This window comes from Prinia subflava, chromosome 11, assembly GCF_021018805.1.
Source record: "Prinia subflava isolate CZ2003 ecotype Zambia chromosome 11, Cam_Psub_1.2, whole genome shotgun sequence".
Taxonomy (NCBI): domain Eukaryota; kingdom Metazoa; phylum Chordata; class Aves; order Passeriformes; family Cisticolidae; genus Prinia; species Prinia subflava.
Genome location: NC_086257.1, coordinates 1,841,874 through 1,854,661, shown reverse-complemented (window position 1 = coordinate 1,854,661; position 12,788 = coordinate 1,841,874). Strand labels below are relative to the sequence as shown.

Below are 12,788 nucleotides of genomic sequence, written 5' to 3'. Positions count from 1 at the left end.
TTTCTTTTAGTTACACACATTAGAATCATGTAGAGGCCAACCTAAATCCATCTTCAGACAGGCCCAAACTGTGTAAGACTGAGGACACGTTGTGGCTGCTTCTAAACCATTCCAGCCTGCTACCTGTGTGTCTGGGGGGTCCCTGTGTGTGGGGTTTGCACACTCCTGGGAGCTGACACTGCTCTGAACTGAGGCATCAGGCAGCAGCAGTGTCTGTGTGAAACCATTCACATGCTACCTTCACACAGGCCTGGGAAACTGGCCTGGGGAAAATAAAGGAGGAACCAAAACCAATCCTTGGGAGGTGAAAAACCATCAGCAGGAGGTGTTTTTCCAACATGGTTACTGGAAAAGGTGTTTACAAAAAAGGTGTAGACTCTAAAGACCAATCATATGATTTTGTACTGATAAAGATTGCTCTCATTTCGTCATCACATCGAGAGTCATGTTGTTATTTCTATGCCGTCCGAAAATCCTAATGACACACTCCTGTGAGCCTGCCACACACAACACGTGGGCAGGAGCACACGAGGAGGAAACTGGGGGCTGAATGAGAGTGGGCTGGCAGGGGTTACCTGAGCCTCGCCAGAGGACCCTCCCTGGACTCCCCCCATTGCCAGTGGAGTAAAAGCCTCAAGATTTTGATTTATCCTCTCAAAGAAGGCAATAAACACTCCCAGAGTTCAACTTCAGAGGGCTCACAGGCCCTGCATCTTGCTTATTTGTGAGCATGCATATAGTTGTAATTACAGGCAGTGTGAATAGCCAGTGGAATTACTTACATCTTTAAAGTTAGGGACACAGGTACAGATTGACTCTGGGCTTGAGCATGTTATACATGCTGGGTCTTGCTGGCTTTATTAGACCAATGTTACCCTTTGTAAACACTCACCAGCGTTGCTCTATTAACCTCTTGTGAGCTCTGAGCTGCTGTGAGAGGCACAGAACTGCACTGCTGCACCTCCTGCCCCTTCTGTGAGAGGCTCCTGCTCACTGAGCACTGGCAGCCCCCAAGGCCCTGGGCTGGGGCAGGATCTCTGTGAGATTTAGGTGATGACACTCCCCAGCTTCCTGCAGAGGGTGCCTGGGGTGTCTGCAAGCTCCAAAGGCAGCCTGAGGGGTGGCAGTGTGCAATCCCCAGCGGTGCAGTGGCACTGGCTCACTCCTGCCTCTCGCTCTGCTGTGGCTGCTGAGGTAACCCAAGGCTCCCCGTGTGTGCAGGGACCCCGCGGGCTCCTGGGCCACTGCTCTGCAGAGTGCCAGCCTCACCCATGACACCTGGGGCTGCGAGCACTCAGCTCAGACAGAGCCACTGCACTGAGCTGCACTGAGGCACTGGCTCCTTCCAGATGCAGGGAAAAGGCAAGTGAAATAAATGCATTATCTCATTTAAAATGCATACAGTGCCAGGAAGGAGGATAGATTGGAGGTGTCAATGAACAGTGCATAGTAAATAAATCATATCTGCAATGCAAGACAGTTGGGCCAGCCAAAGCCTGAGGTGGTTAGGGGCACAGAAACTCAGAGCCTGGACCTTTTCAGGACTACAGAGCTCCAATCTTTAAGCAGCATTTTCCACCATGAAATCACAATTAAAGGTAGAAATCCCATCTGTGTTGAGGAGGCAGAGCTGTCTGCAAACCCACCAGAGCTGTGGCACACAGGCTCTTACACCTCATTGATATTCAAAATAATGAGCAAATGGCTCCTTGCTGTAATACCCCAGGCTCTTCCCAGCACCATGTGCACAGTAAATTTTCTTCCACCCCACCAGTGCATGCAAATTCAGTGCTCTGAAAATGAGATGGCTGCTGCTTAATCAGTCCTCTCCGTTTATTTACGTCCACCTGGCTGCTGGGAATCCAAGTCCCCACAGGAATCTGCTTCACACAAGATATGCAGACATACTGTCTGCCCTGGCTGTCACTTCCTTTGGATGTTTTCCTATAGGAAGCAGGAACTTCCAGGTATATCCCACCACTGAGTCACACAAATGCCCCTGGCTTTACACACCAGAACATATTTCAGTGTATAAAGGTATAAAGTGCCTATTCTGTGCCCAAGACTTAGTGTCCTTGAATTCAAGTTGGGCCCTGAGAACACAACAAACAGGAAGAAGTGAGGCATTTCAGAGTAGTGTACTTATTTTCATAGAGATAAGCAAGCAGACACAAAGCAGAAGGACACCAGGGAAGAGATGGAATCTCTCCCTCTGGAATGATGCAGGACCTGGTTTTACAGGGCCCTGGCTAACCTAATCTAAAGCCCTGCTTTCAACAGAAGGCTGGATTGTCTCCAGACTGTCCCTTCCAATCTCAAATTATCTATTACTCTGTAGTAACTTTACAGTCTCGTAAATGCTGGTACAAGATGCTAGAAGATTCAGAATTAGGATATATGCCTCTAAAAATAGTTTTATTGCTAATGCACTTTGGGAAAAAAGCCTTTAATCTCAACTGACTATTACATGACAGCCATTCCCATCAGTGCTCCGTGGGGGTCTCTGCACTCTGTCATTTAAGCACCATGCAAGGCAGCACACACCATGCTGGCCTGGACCTAGACTTGTCTGCAAGGCTGGGGAAGGTCTGATTTCTACCATTCCTAACTATCCAGATAGAACAATGTTTATGGAAAACTGTGCCACAGTCTCCTAGAACCAAAGCCATTCCTTGCTGTTTTCCTCCTCAGCCCATGGACTGGCCTTGTACCTGCCCAGGGCTGAGTTGAGTTAGGAGCAAATTCAGACTGTCTGGAGTAGAATGGAATCAGCTGATACACTGAGGTTATTGTGCCTTTCCATAATACAAATAACTCAATTATTGTAAAATTGACTCAAATGAGGCTGATTTTCGGAAACAAAACATTTCAATAGGAGTAAGAAAGGCCAGTAAAAAAGTAAGGAAATTAAAGAGTAGCTATATGCTCCTAAAAGTAACAGACAGTAAAAATCAGTGTGTGGTAGGGTTTGTAAAATTCCTACTTAACCTTTTCATATTAGCTGAACTCACACTGTTTGCAAATCTCCCAGTCTTGACACAAAAGCAAGGAGACAAAAATAAGAAACAGTTACAAACAGAAGTGCTACTGCCTCCTGGATGGTTCTGTCACACTCAGTGCCAGCCAGCAGGCAGGGAAGGCTGGCAGGTGACTCTGAGCCTCTGCCATCTGATGGAGAGTTGATTGTGGGGGTTCTGATGGGTGATATGAATGTGCAGCATCGAGCTCTGGTAAGGGGAAACAGGATGGCAGCCACACAAATTAGTGCTGCTGATGGGGAAGTGTTTCCCTGGAGAAGCAGGGCTAGCTGCCCTTGAGGAGAAATGTCTTGGGGCCAGGGTGGAGCTGTGCTCGTGGAGCAGAGGGCAGGAGGGCACGAGGGGAGCCCAGCCCAGCCACCCTGCTCAGCACCCACAACACTGAGATGCCCCTTGTCTTGGGGAACACACTGAAATGAAGCTCAAGGAGGTCTTTGGTCATTCCAGAACTGCATCATGCTTTTGATGAAAGAGCAGTAGCAACATTGATCATGTAAAACTGGCATTTTTTTGGTTTTGCTAGCTTTAATTAGGTTGATGCACCTACACACACCTTGCTTTTCTTATTCCAGCTTGGCAGAGGAACTCTTGAAGAGATGAGGAAAATGAGAGTCTGATAACACAGGATCAGTTCTGGGTTTGGTGAACTCTCTCAGCCTGGCTCTGGGCTGTGTGAGATGTGATATACTCAAACCTTTGCAAGTACTGTGCACAACACCAAACCAGAGCAAGAGTGTGAGAAGCAAACCAGGCCTATTTTGAGACTGAATTTCTTTACAGTGACAAATAATGCTGTTTCACAGCAGTGGTTCTGCCTGAAACAAGAGGATTCTTTCCTTTAGTCCTTCCTATTTACTAATTATATGTGAATGTTCCCCTAAGTAGAAGAGAAAAGGTCTTCTGGCATGGCCTCTCTCCAGCATCCAGCCTTGCTCTCTAAATTCCAAAGTGTGAGGCAATAGACACTGACAGAAGAGCAGGACAGAGCAAGAACTCCTCTGCCTTGCTCATGCCCCTGCTTTCTCCTTCAGAGACCACACAGTGACACTGGAAAGTCTGGACAACCTCACCTCACACCCACCACGAGCTCTTCTTTTGCTCTCCAAGAAGGACACGGTGACCCCGTGAACACACATGGCACCAACCAGTCACAGGTTTAAATCTCCACACACTGCAGTCAGGCTGAGCAGACGATGAAAAGGCTGCCAGCCCGGGCAGACAAGGAAGAAACATCTCTCATGAAACTGTCACAGCTAAGCAACCCAAATCTGAGAGCTGCAGGAGCTGTCCAGGACCTGCCCCGAGCTGCTGTGTTGGGCAGGGAGCTTCTGGGGCTGGCACTGGGCAGCCAAAGTGGGCATCCAGGTAAGGGAAACCTCTCCCAGGGACAGCTGGGCTGGGGCAGCCCAGGTCTGAGTCACCAAGCTGGGCCACAACACAGCCCAAGCTCTTGTTGGAACCACGTTGTGCGCTGTAGCTGGGAGGTGGCTGAACACTCCAGCAGCAGAAATCCAGCAGGATTGTCCCCAGCAGGACAGCTCCTCTTGGGCTTCACAGAACACGTCTGGGGTTTGGGTGGCTTTTAGTCCTGTTCTCTTACCCTGCTTTTTCTGCCTGGCTGCTCCCTTCAGTAGCAGAACAGAAGGAGAGGAAAATGACCCTGTTCTTGCTCTTGGACAATGATCAATCAATTGTTTGAAGACCTTTACTCTACTCTAAAGAAAACTATGATTACCCCAGAAATCTCGGCTTTCCTTTCCCATTATGCTAAACTTACCACCTCCAAAAATAAGCATCTTATTGTACCTCAGGAATTAGATCAAAAGTAAACACCATGATCACATTTCTAATGGTAATTACTTAAACAATGCATAAAACTCACAATTACTAGGGTGATCAGAAAAATATAGTTAAAAGAAGAAAATAAGTATTTACATAAAAGAGAATTTGTAATTTCAGTTAATTAATTCAATGACAACTGCTGACTTTCTGTCTACAGAAAAATCAATTCCCATCAGAACAAATAGGCCAGATCTGTGTGTCCTCCCCTCTGTGACCCCCAAGGGCAGTGCAGTCACAATTCCTGGCCTCGTGTTGCCACCTTGGCCTGTCAGCTCACAGCAGATCCCTCCAGCATCCTCTCCTCAGCAACCCCAGCAGAGCACCCAAAACACTCCCAGTGCTCAGATTTCGCTCAGCAGCTGCAAGAACTGGGCACACACCAAGGGACAGACCCCAGATTTATTTTTTTAGAGCAGGATTCTTCAAGCTCTGTTTTTCTGCATGTGAAATGCTTTGGCTCAGTTCTAGATTGAAACAGTAGTTCTGCCCTCCTCTCCCCCACTTGGCTCAAGTCACTACTGAGATTCAATATGTGATTTTGATTTATTAAGACTAATTTCCCACAATGAGCAAAACAAAACACATACAATGGTCCATCTGGGCAAATAATTTCTGAGAAGGCTTGCAAGACAAATAGCACAGCACACTCTGAGACACAACACATGAATAATAAAAGGCCATTTTAGCATTATATATTTGCTAGCTTATAATAAGATATGCTGGATTTACACTGAGGTTTAGATTTGTCTTGTTTTAAAATGCTAAATTCTACTTTAGTGGAGCCAGTATTTCACATTACTGTTTCCACTGAAATCCTAATGCTGGTTCTAAGTACTAAAAAGTAATTTCTCAATTCTAATTAAAATAATTTAATTATATCTCAAGTCACTATATTTAACAAAACCAAACAAATAACCTGAAGCCCTCAGACCAGCAGAAGTTCACTGATTTCAGCCAGGGATGATATGTATCTTAGTTAGCACCAAATTACAATTTCAACATATGCTGCCCATGAAACAGTGTTCCAGTGATGCTTTTTCAGTGCACTGGACTAGAAAGAACTCTCCTGTTCTGATTCATGGACAAACTTCTGGCTTTGAGGAGTTTCAGTGCCACAACAGAACCAAGGGTAGAGCTTCCCAACTGCTTTTCTTTGTAAAATCTAAGAGCACTGGAGAGAAGAAAACCACTGCCCACAGCCTGGAGCTGCCAGCCCTGAATGAGGAGATCCCACATCTCCAGATGAACAGCCCAGTGACTGAACCACTGTCAGCTGCTCTGCTTTTACACAGACAGACAGACAGACAGATACACAGATTTCCTAAGAAACAGAAAACCATACAGAAGAGAGCACACAAAGAAAGACCATTCTCAGTCTTTGAGTGAGCTGGATTGTTTCAAGCATTGGGATGAATTGTTTCATTGCATATAGATTATGCAAAAGATCATAATTTATCTCAGAGCTGAACATTCAGAATCTATATCTGGAAGCAAAGACATGTTTGACTCAGCAGGGGAGAAGAAAAACTGCCCATGAATCTAATAAGGATAAACACATTGGAAAAAAAATAGGATGAGAAACAAACTTTGTATAACTGATGAAGTAATCTGAGATGATAGTTTATTTGACTATAAGGGTGAACAGTTTTCACACAGCAGGGCAGGAAATAAAAAACCCAAACCAATACAGTTCATTTGGTCTTTCCTGGTCTTCACAAGATCTTAAATGTAATTGTGTCAGGTTTCATTAACTCTGTCTCTATTTTTCTCTACTCTGTGCAGGTCTTGGTGCTATTCATTAATCAGCCAATAACCGTGGTATTAATTATCACTGCTGTTTGCTTTGGGAGACAAAGGTGGTGAGGGCTGTGAATGCCTTCACAGTGAGGTGAATTCAAAAGGGCCAGCACAGCTGCAGAGGTGTTTGCTTCAATGGAAAAGTGCTTTTTACCTGAGCTGCAGACAAGCTGAGACAAGATCCACCTCTGGGCTTCTGTGCAGAGCTGCCCTGGGACTGGCACCTCTGCAGGGTCCTGAGCAGCTTCCCTGGCTGAGAGGGAAATGCCCTTTTCTGGGACAGTGCCAGGGCTCTGGGGAGGAGTGCAGGGGACAAGCAGTGGCACCTCTAAGGCTGTTGGGCCTTTGAAATATCAGGGGACAGAAGCAGGAAAGCACCACTCTTTCTCAGGTGAGGCCTTTCCTTCCATGCTTTCACTGGATGAAACAAAGAACAGAAAATTCTGCATCCCAGTCCAAGTCAGTTACAACTTTGGCTAAAAATCAAACCAACTCGTCTCTGCTCAAATCTCATATAAAAACTCTACAATGTAATAAATTTTATAGATGTCTAAAAAAATACACACTTTTAAATTAAGTACTACTTAAATTATTTATTGTATTATTCCCTATTGTATAACTCAATTAAATTCACTTTCAAGATTAAATTATGGCTGGCTCATATTATTGGAATGAAACATCTCAGTGCAGTTGCCTTGAACTCTGCTCTAACAGAATCCTCTGCATAGAAGCCTGAAAGGAATTAAGTTACATTTCTTAGTTCAGCTGGCAGATCCATGAGACTTTGGCCGAGAGAAAAAATAAAATACGTGGGGCCACATTCAGGAAGATTTGCTTTGACATTACTCTCATTTTCTGCACTAGGTTATTGCACAGTCTTGAACTACAGCCATGCCCTAAGCATTCATCTCTGACAGGAGCAAAACACACCGATTCACAAAACCTGTCAGGAGCAGATTTAGGCTGACAAAAACCAAATAAATCAAACTTGTATAATACTTATTATATTATAATCCCTCAAGAATGTTGATACCTCCCTGCTAGTAAAGGTACAGTCACAGCCTTTTCACTTTTCCCAGCACTCTCATTTCTTTTCAGTGCAATTGATCCGTGACAATTTTTAACCTCAGCCTGAGAACCAGTTTAGTTTGAACTATGAAAAGCATTAGGGTGAAGAAAACATTAAAACATTTAAGTGTGATTTTGTGGCAAGAAGTAGCCCTCAAAAAAGGTGCAAAGGGTGATTATTGTGTTTACCATCAGTTGTGGTTCACACCTGTTCTATTCACAAAAAAAGAGGGTGGAAAAGATATTATTTCTGCCACTATTTCCAAATCAACCTGGGACATCACTTGATCTGTTTTTGCATTACTAAAAGTTACCGTAAATTGTAGCTCAGTAATTCTATTGATATGTGAATCAGCCACTACAATAAACCCTTCAACCACCTCATCTGTCAGGGATGCAAATAACAGTAATTGTTGAATAATATTCTCTAAATTTCACTTCCAGCTTTGCCAAGTGGATATAAAATAGCCTGCTATTTGCATAATCATTTTAGAAAAAAAAACAAAACCAACAACTATGTGCTGAGGATTTAAGTCCCAGATGAAAAAAAAATGAGGAGCTGCTCTAATCTCCACCAAAGTGGCATTTCAGCCTAAATGACAGCAGGAACAGAAGATGCCTTGCATACAGATTATTTGTAACGTGCTGGAGCTGGGATGCATCCCTAGAACAGGAGCAGAACTGGAGTTTTGTTCACACCCACGGGATTTAGGGCCAGTGAAGTCATTAGTTCTTTTCCCTTCGAGGACATGCTATGGAGCTGAAGAAAGGACAAAGCCAGGCAGGTTGGGATTTGAATGGGGGAATTGTTTGCTGCTTCTGCTGCTCCTGCTCACAGAGCCCAGCCCTGCTGGCCTGGCACAGGCTGCTCAGGGATGAGGAGGAGCTGGGCTCCAGCACTGGAAGAAGAAGGTGGAAGAGAAACAAAGACAGCACCGATTGGATTTGCTCCACAAACCACTAAGAACTGCTGAGCTAAGGCAGATCTTTGAGGAAAATTAATCCTGTTGATGTGAACGCAGCTGCAGCTGACAGCACTGCCCAGCCTCAACACACTGACCCAGCAGCAGGTTATTCTGATTTCAAACACCTCTGCAAAACAGAGAGGGAAAGCCAACAGGTCCAGGCTCCCTGAGGGATACATGCAGCATGGTGAGAGACAGAAATATCATTCGTGTAAAAATCTCATCCCCTTATTTGTGCAGTGTTTAAATTTCACCCTACACATGGCTAAAAAAAATTTTAAAAATGTATTCTTATAAAAAAAATCAATTTGTCCATAAAATTAGTAATGGAGTTCTGTATAACTCTACAGCCTACACACACTATTGATGACACTCCAAACTCCTGATTTAATCGGCTTTTCAGTGTCAGTTTTTATTTGTATAATAATATCACAGCTGAAACAAAAATCCAAGAAGTAGAAAACAGCTACATGTGTTTGATGCTGTATGTGAGAGCCTCAGATATTTAGCAACTTCTTTGATGCTTTGATCTCCAAAGAAATCTTACTAAAATTATGATCAAAGGATTTTATATTATTCTAAGTACTTAAGAACAAACCATCTTAGGGCAATAATCAGTATTCTGTTTAATCCTTCACCCTTGGAATCCATTATTGCTAAGCACCTCAATCTGATGGGAGTTAAATTTAGTTAACGAAGATATTCCCCCAAAACAGTTACAAGTACCAGAAAGCAACATTTCCAGCTCACAGAGCCAAGAGCTGGATTTTATTCTGCTGGCTAAAAAGTGCTTCTTGAGACTGTTTTTAAAATGTATGTAACTTGAGAAAATTGGTATGCAGCTCAGACCAGGCAGATTTCTGTTTTTCTACAACAGACAAAGAAATAGAATTTCCAACACACAACTACTTTTGATTTAATCTATTTCTAACTATTTCCTATTGTCAGTGTTTATAGAGCACTATTACACAGATGGATATATCTAATATTTATAAAGTAAATTAACACTCTACTTTATAACATGCAAAGACAGATAAATAATGAATTATTCTTTTCATCAACCTGACCACACAGTGCCTATTTCAGTGTAATATTAAGTACTGCAGGAGACTGGTTGTTTTAATCCCCCATGGTGAGTTGAATCAGTGTGATACAAAGAATCCCTAAACTGCAGCTTTCAGAACAGGAGAACATTAAGAGACAAGCAAGGTTTAACAGAACCACTAATTACAGCTTAGATTATGGATTTACCACCATTGGCTGGTGAGAGGTGAGGAAGGATTGCACTTTTTCAAGAGTAGAGGAGTCCCTGACCCCCAGCCACAGCCTTAACAACCTCCCAGATCCTGACTGAGCAATTCCCCTCAGTGCTACCTGTGCAATTCCTGTCCTTGTGCACACCCCTCAGTTCTCCCTGTGCAATTCCTGTCCTTGTGCACACTCCTCAATTCTCCCTGTGCAATTCCTGTCCTTGTGCACATCCCTCAGTGCTACCTGTGCAATTCCTGTCCTTGTGCACACCCCTCAGTGCTACCTGTGCAATTCCTATTCTTGTGCACACTCCTCAATTCTCCCTGTGCAATTCCTGTTCTGGCTGCACACCCCTCAGTGCTACCTGTGCAATTCCTGTCCTTGTGCACACCCCTCAGTTCTCCCTGTGCAATTCCTGTCCTTGTGCACACTCCTCAGTTCTCCCTGTGCAATTCCTGTCCTTGTGCACACCCCTCAGTGCTACCTGTGCAATTCCTGTTCTTGTGCACACCCCTCAGTGCTACCTGTGCAATTCCTGCTCTTCTGCACACCCCTCAGTGCTACCTGTGCAATTCCTGTCCTCGTGCACACCCCTCAGTGCTCCTGTGCAATTCCTGTCCTTCTGCACACCCTTCCCTCAGCGTGGGTTCCCTGCTGTTCCTACCCCCGTGCTCCACTGCTCTTCCGTGGTGAAAGATGAGACTGATGTGAAAGATGAGCAGACTGATGTGCAAACACCTCTGCTGAAAGCATCCTTGCAGGCTGACAGGAAAACATGCCTGCTCTAAATGAAAATCAATCTCTGGTAAATCTCTTGGCTCCAGCTCGTTTGGGCTGGCTCTGAGCTCACAGAGAGCTGTGCTCAGGCAGGAGGATCAGGAGCCACATGTGCAGCCCTGCAGGATGGCAGCAGCACCAGGAATGCCAGGGACATCCGTGGCACCCCAAAAGATGTCAAGAGGCAGGCACAGGTTAATCACATCTCCCCCAAACCTGAAGGTTATCTGTCCTTTTGGGCTGAGGGGCTTGAGGAAAAGGCCTGTGAAGGAAATGTTTCCCAAGGGGCACGGTTAATTCATCTTGGAGCACCCTCTGTCCTGACTTGAGCATTTCCAGTTTGGTTGTCACACCCTCACAGGCTCGTTCTGGGTTTGCTCTGTCAGTATCTACAGCCCTGAGGAGCACAAAGCTGCACAAAGGACAGGTCTCCAGCCCAGGGGCATCCCAGGCTCCTGCAGGCAGCAGCACCAGCCCTGCAGCCCCAGGCTGGGGTGAGCTGGGGCAGCCTGGCTTCCCCCGTGCTCCTGGGGCTCAGCAGAGCCAGGGAGAACTTCCAGGGAATCCTGCCTGGCTGGAGCTCACAGCACAGCTGGGACAGTGGGATCTGCTGCCTTCAGCACAAACCCACACTGTTGCCATGAGATTTTCCTAGTTTTCTGAGCGTTCATATTAAAGTAGAAGTGTGCACCTTCTCACGCTTGTTCATGTAAACAAGGAGATTGTAGTTGTAAATATTACTTGTTTTCACATTCTTCTCCTTGGAGAGAAATGACTGTGTGACAGTCCCTTTGACCAATGTGGTTGAGAGGTGGGAATACTACCCTCCAATCCATGGTCACCTTGCTAAAAGTATATAATAGGAAGTAATAAACAAAGCGGGGATTCTCCCCTGGTGCTTTTCTGCTCTCCCAAATTCCTGACTCCGCGTGTCTTTTTGTGTGAGGCTCACAGCAACACCACCCCACAGCCACCTCAGGCCTGTAATCCTGGAGGGTGGAATATGATGGGCAGTACCACCTCAGGATTTTACCTTCAGCTCCACGATAACATGGTTTTATCTTGAAAAATTACTTACTTGATTAAAGTGCTGAAGTTTTTTAATTAAATTGTTGATGAGTGGGTCCAACCCTCTGACTTTCAGTTCCGGATTATTAATTTGTGCCTTCAGTCCATTGGAAACAACTCTGCTGGTGTAACTGAAAAACAAAAAATAACACATCAGTGACTGGAACCATATCCATCAGAATCAAAAATCATGTTACAGGGGACTTACAAAAAGAAAATGTTTTGTAAATGGGAATAAAATTTATTATAAATATTCATGTTTTAAAACACACCAACCAGAATAAAAGTCACAGCTTCTTGCAGTATCATTTACCACTTTAAACTATTCAAGTCATGAACCAACAGCAATTTCATAAACCACAGAGAGGTTTGTTTCATTCATAATTTAATATTTGAACCTTTGTAACTAACATTCTCAAGTTCTTCCATACAGAAGTCAAAGCTGATATCTTCCAAAAATTCACTCTTTTGTTATTGCAGAAACTCAGGGAATTTCAGACAGAAATTACATTTCATGAGATTGAAGCAAATTCCAATGAAAAGCGGGTTTGATTTGAAAAAGGTCCATGATCAAAGTGTGGATTGGAGTCCTCCTGCCAGGCCAGCTGGGGACACTGGGGACAAACTCTGGGGCTGCTCTGGCACAGCTCCCAGGGAGCCTCACCTGCAGCAGGACTCACCAGCCACAGCAACTCCCTCCGACCACGTCCTGCTTTTCTGAGCAACTGCAGACTTCTCCCACTGCCTGCTGACTGCACAGCTCCTGCCAGTCTCTGCTGGGATACCCCACAAAGGTATCCTCAAATCCTGCCTGGCCAGGGCACCCTCACAGGGAAAATTCTGGGTTGTGCTCATTTGGGCTCTGCTTCTCTCCGTGTCTGTGCCACTGCTGAACCCAGTGATTCCTGCAAGTATCCACACTCCTTCAGACCTGCTCCAGCATTTGTCTGTGTATAATTTAAATTCCACAGAGCTACAGAGC

The 12,788-nt window shown here is 44.9% G+C and overlaps 1 protein-coding gene across 1 annotated transcript in view; it reads right to left on the bottom strand.

The window, feature by feature from the left end:
• Positions 1–12,788, bottom strand: part of LOC134555926 (glypican-5-like) — a 339,079-nt gene that overhangs the window by 136,064 nt on the left and 190,227 nt on the right. The window contains exon 6 of the mRNA XM_063407996.1: positions 11,817–11,937. Coding sequence (XP_063264066.1) covers positions 11,817–11,937 — 121 coding nt within the window. The remainder of the gene's footprint in view (positions 1–11,816; positions 11,938–12,788) is intronic.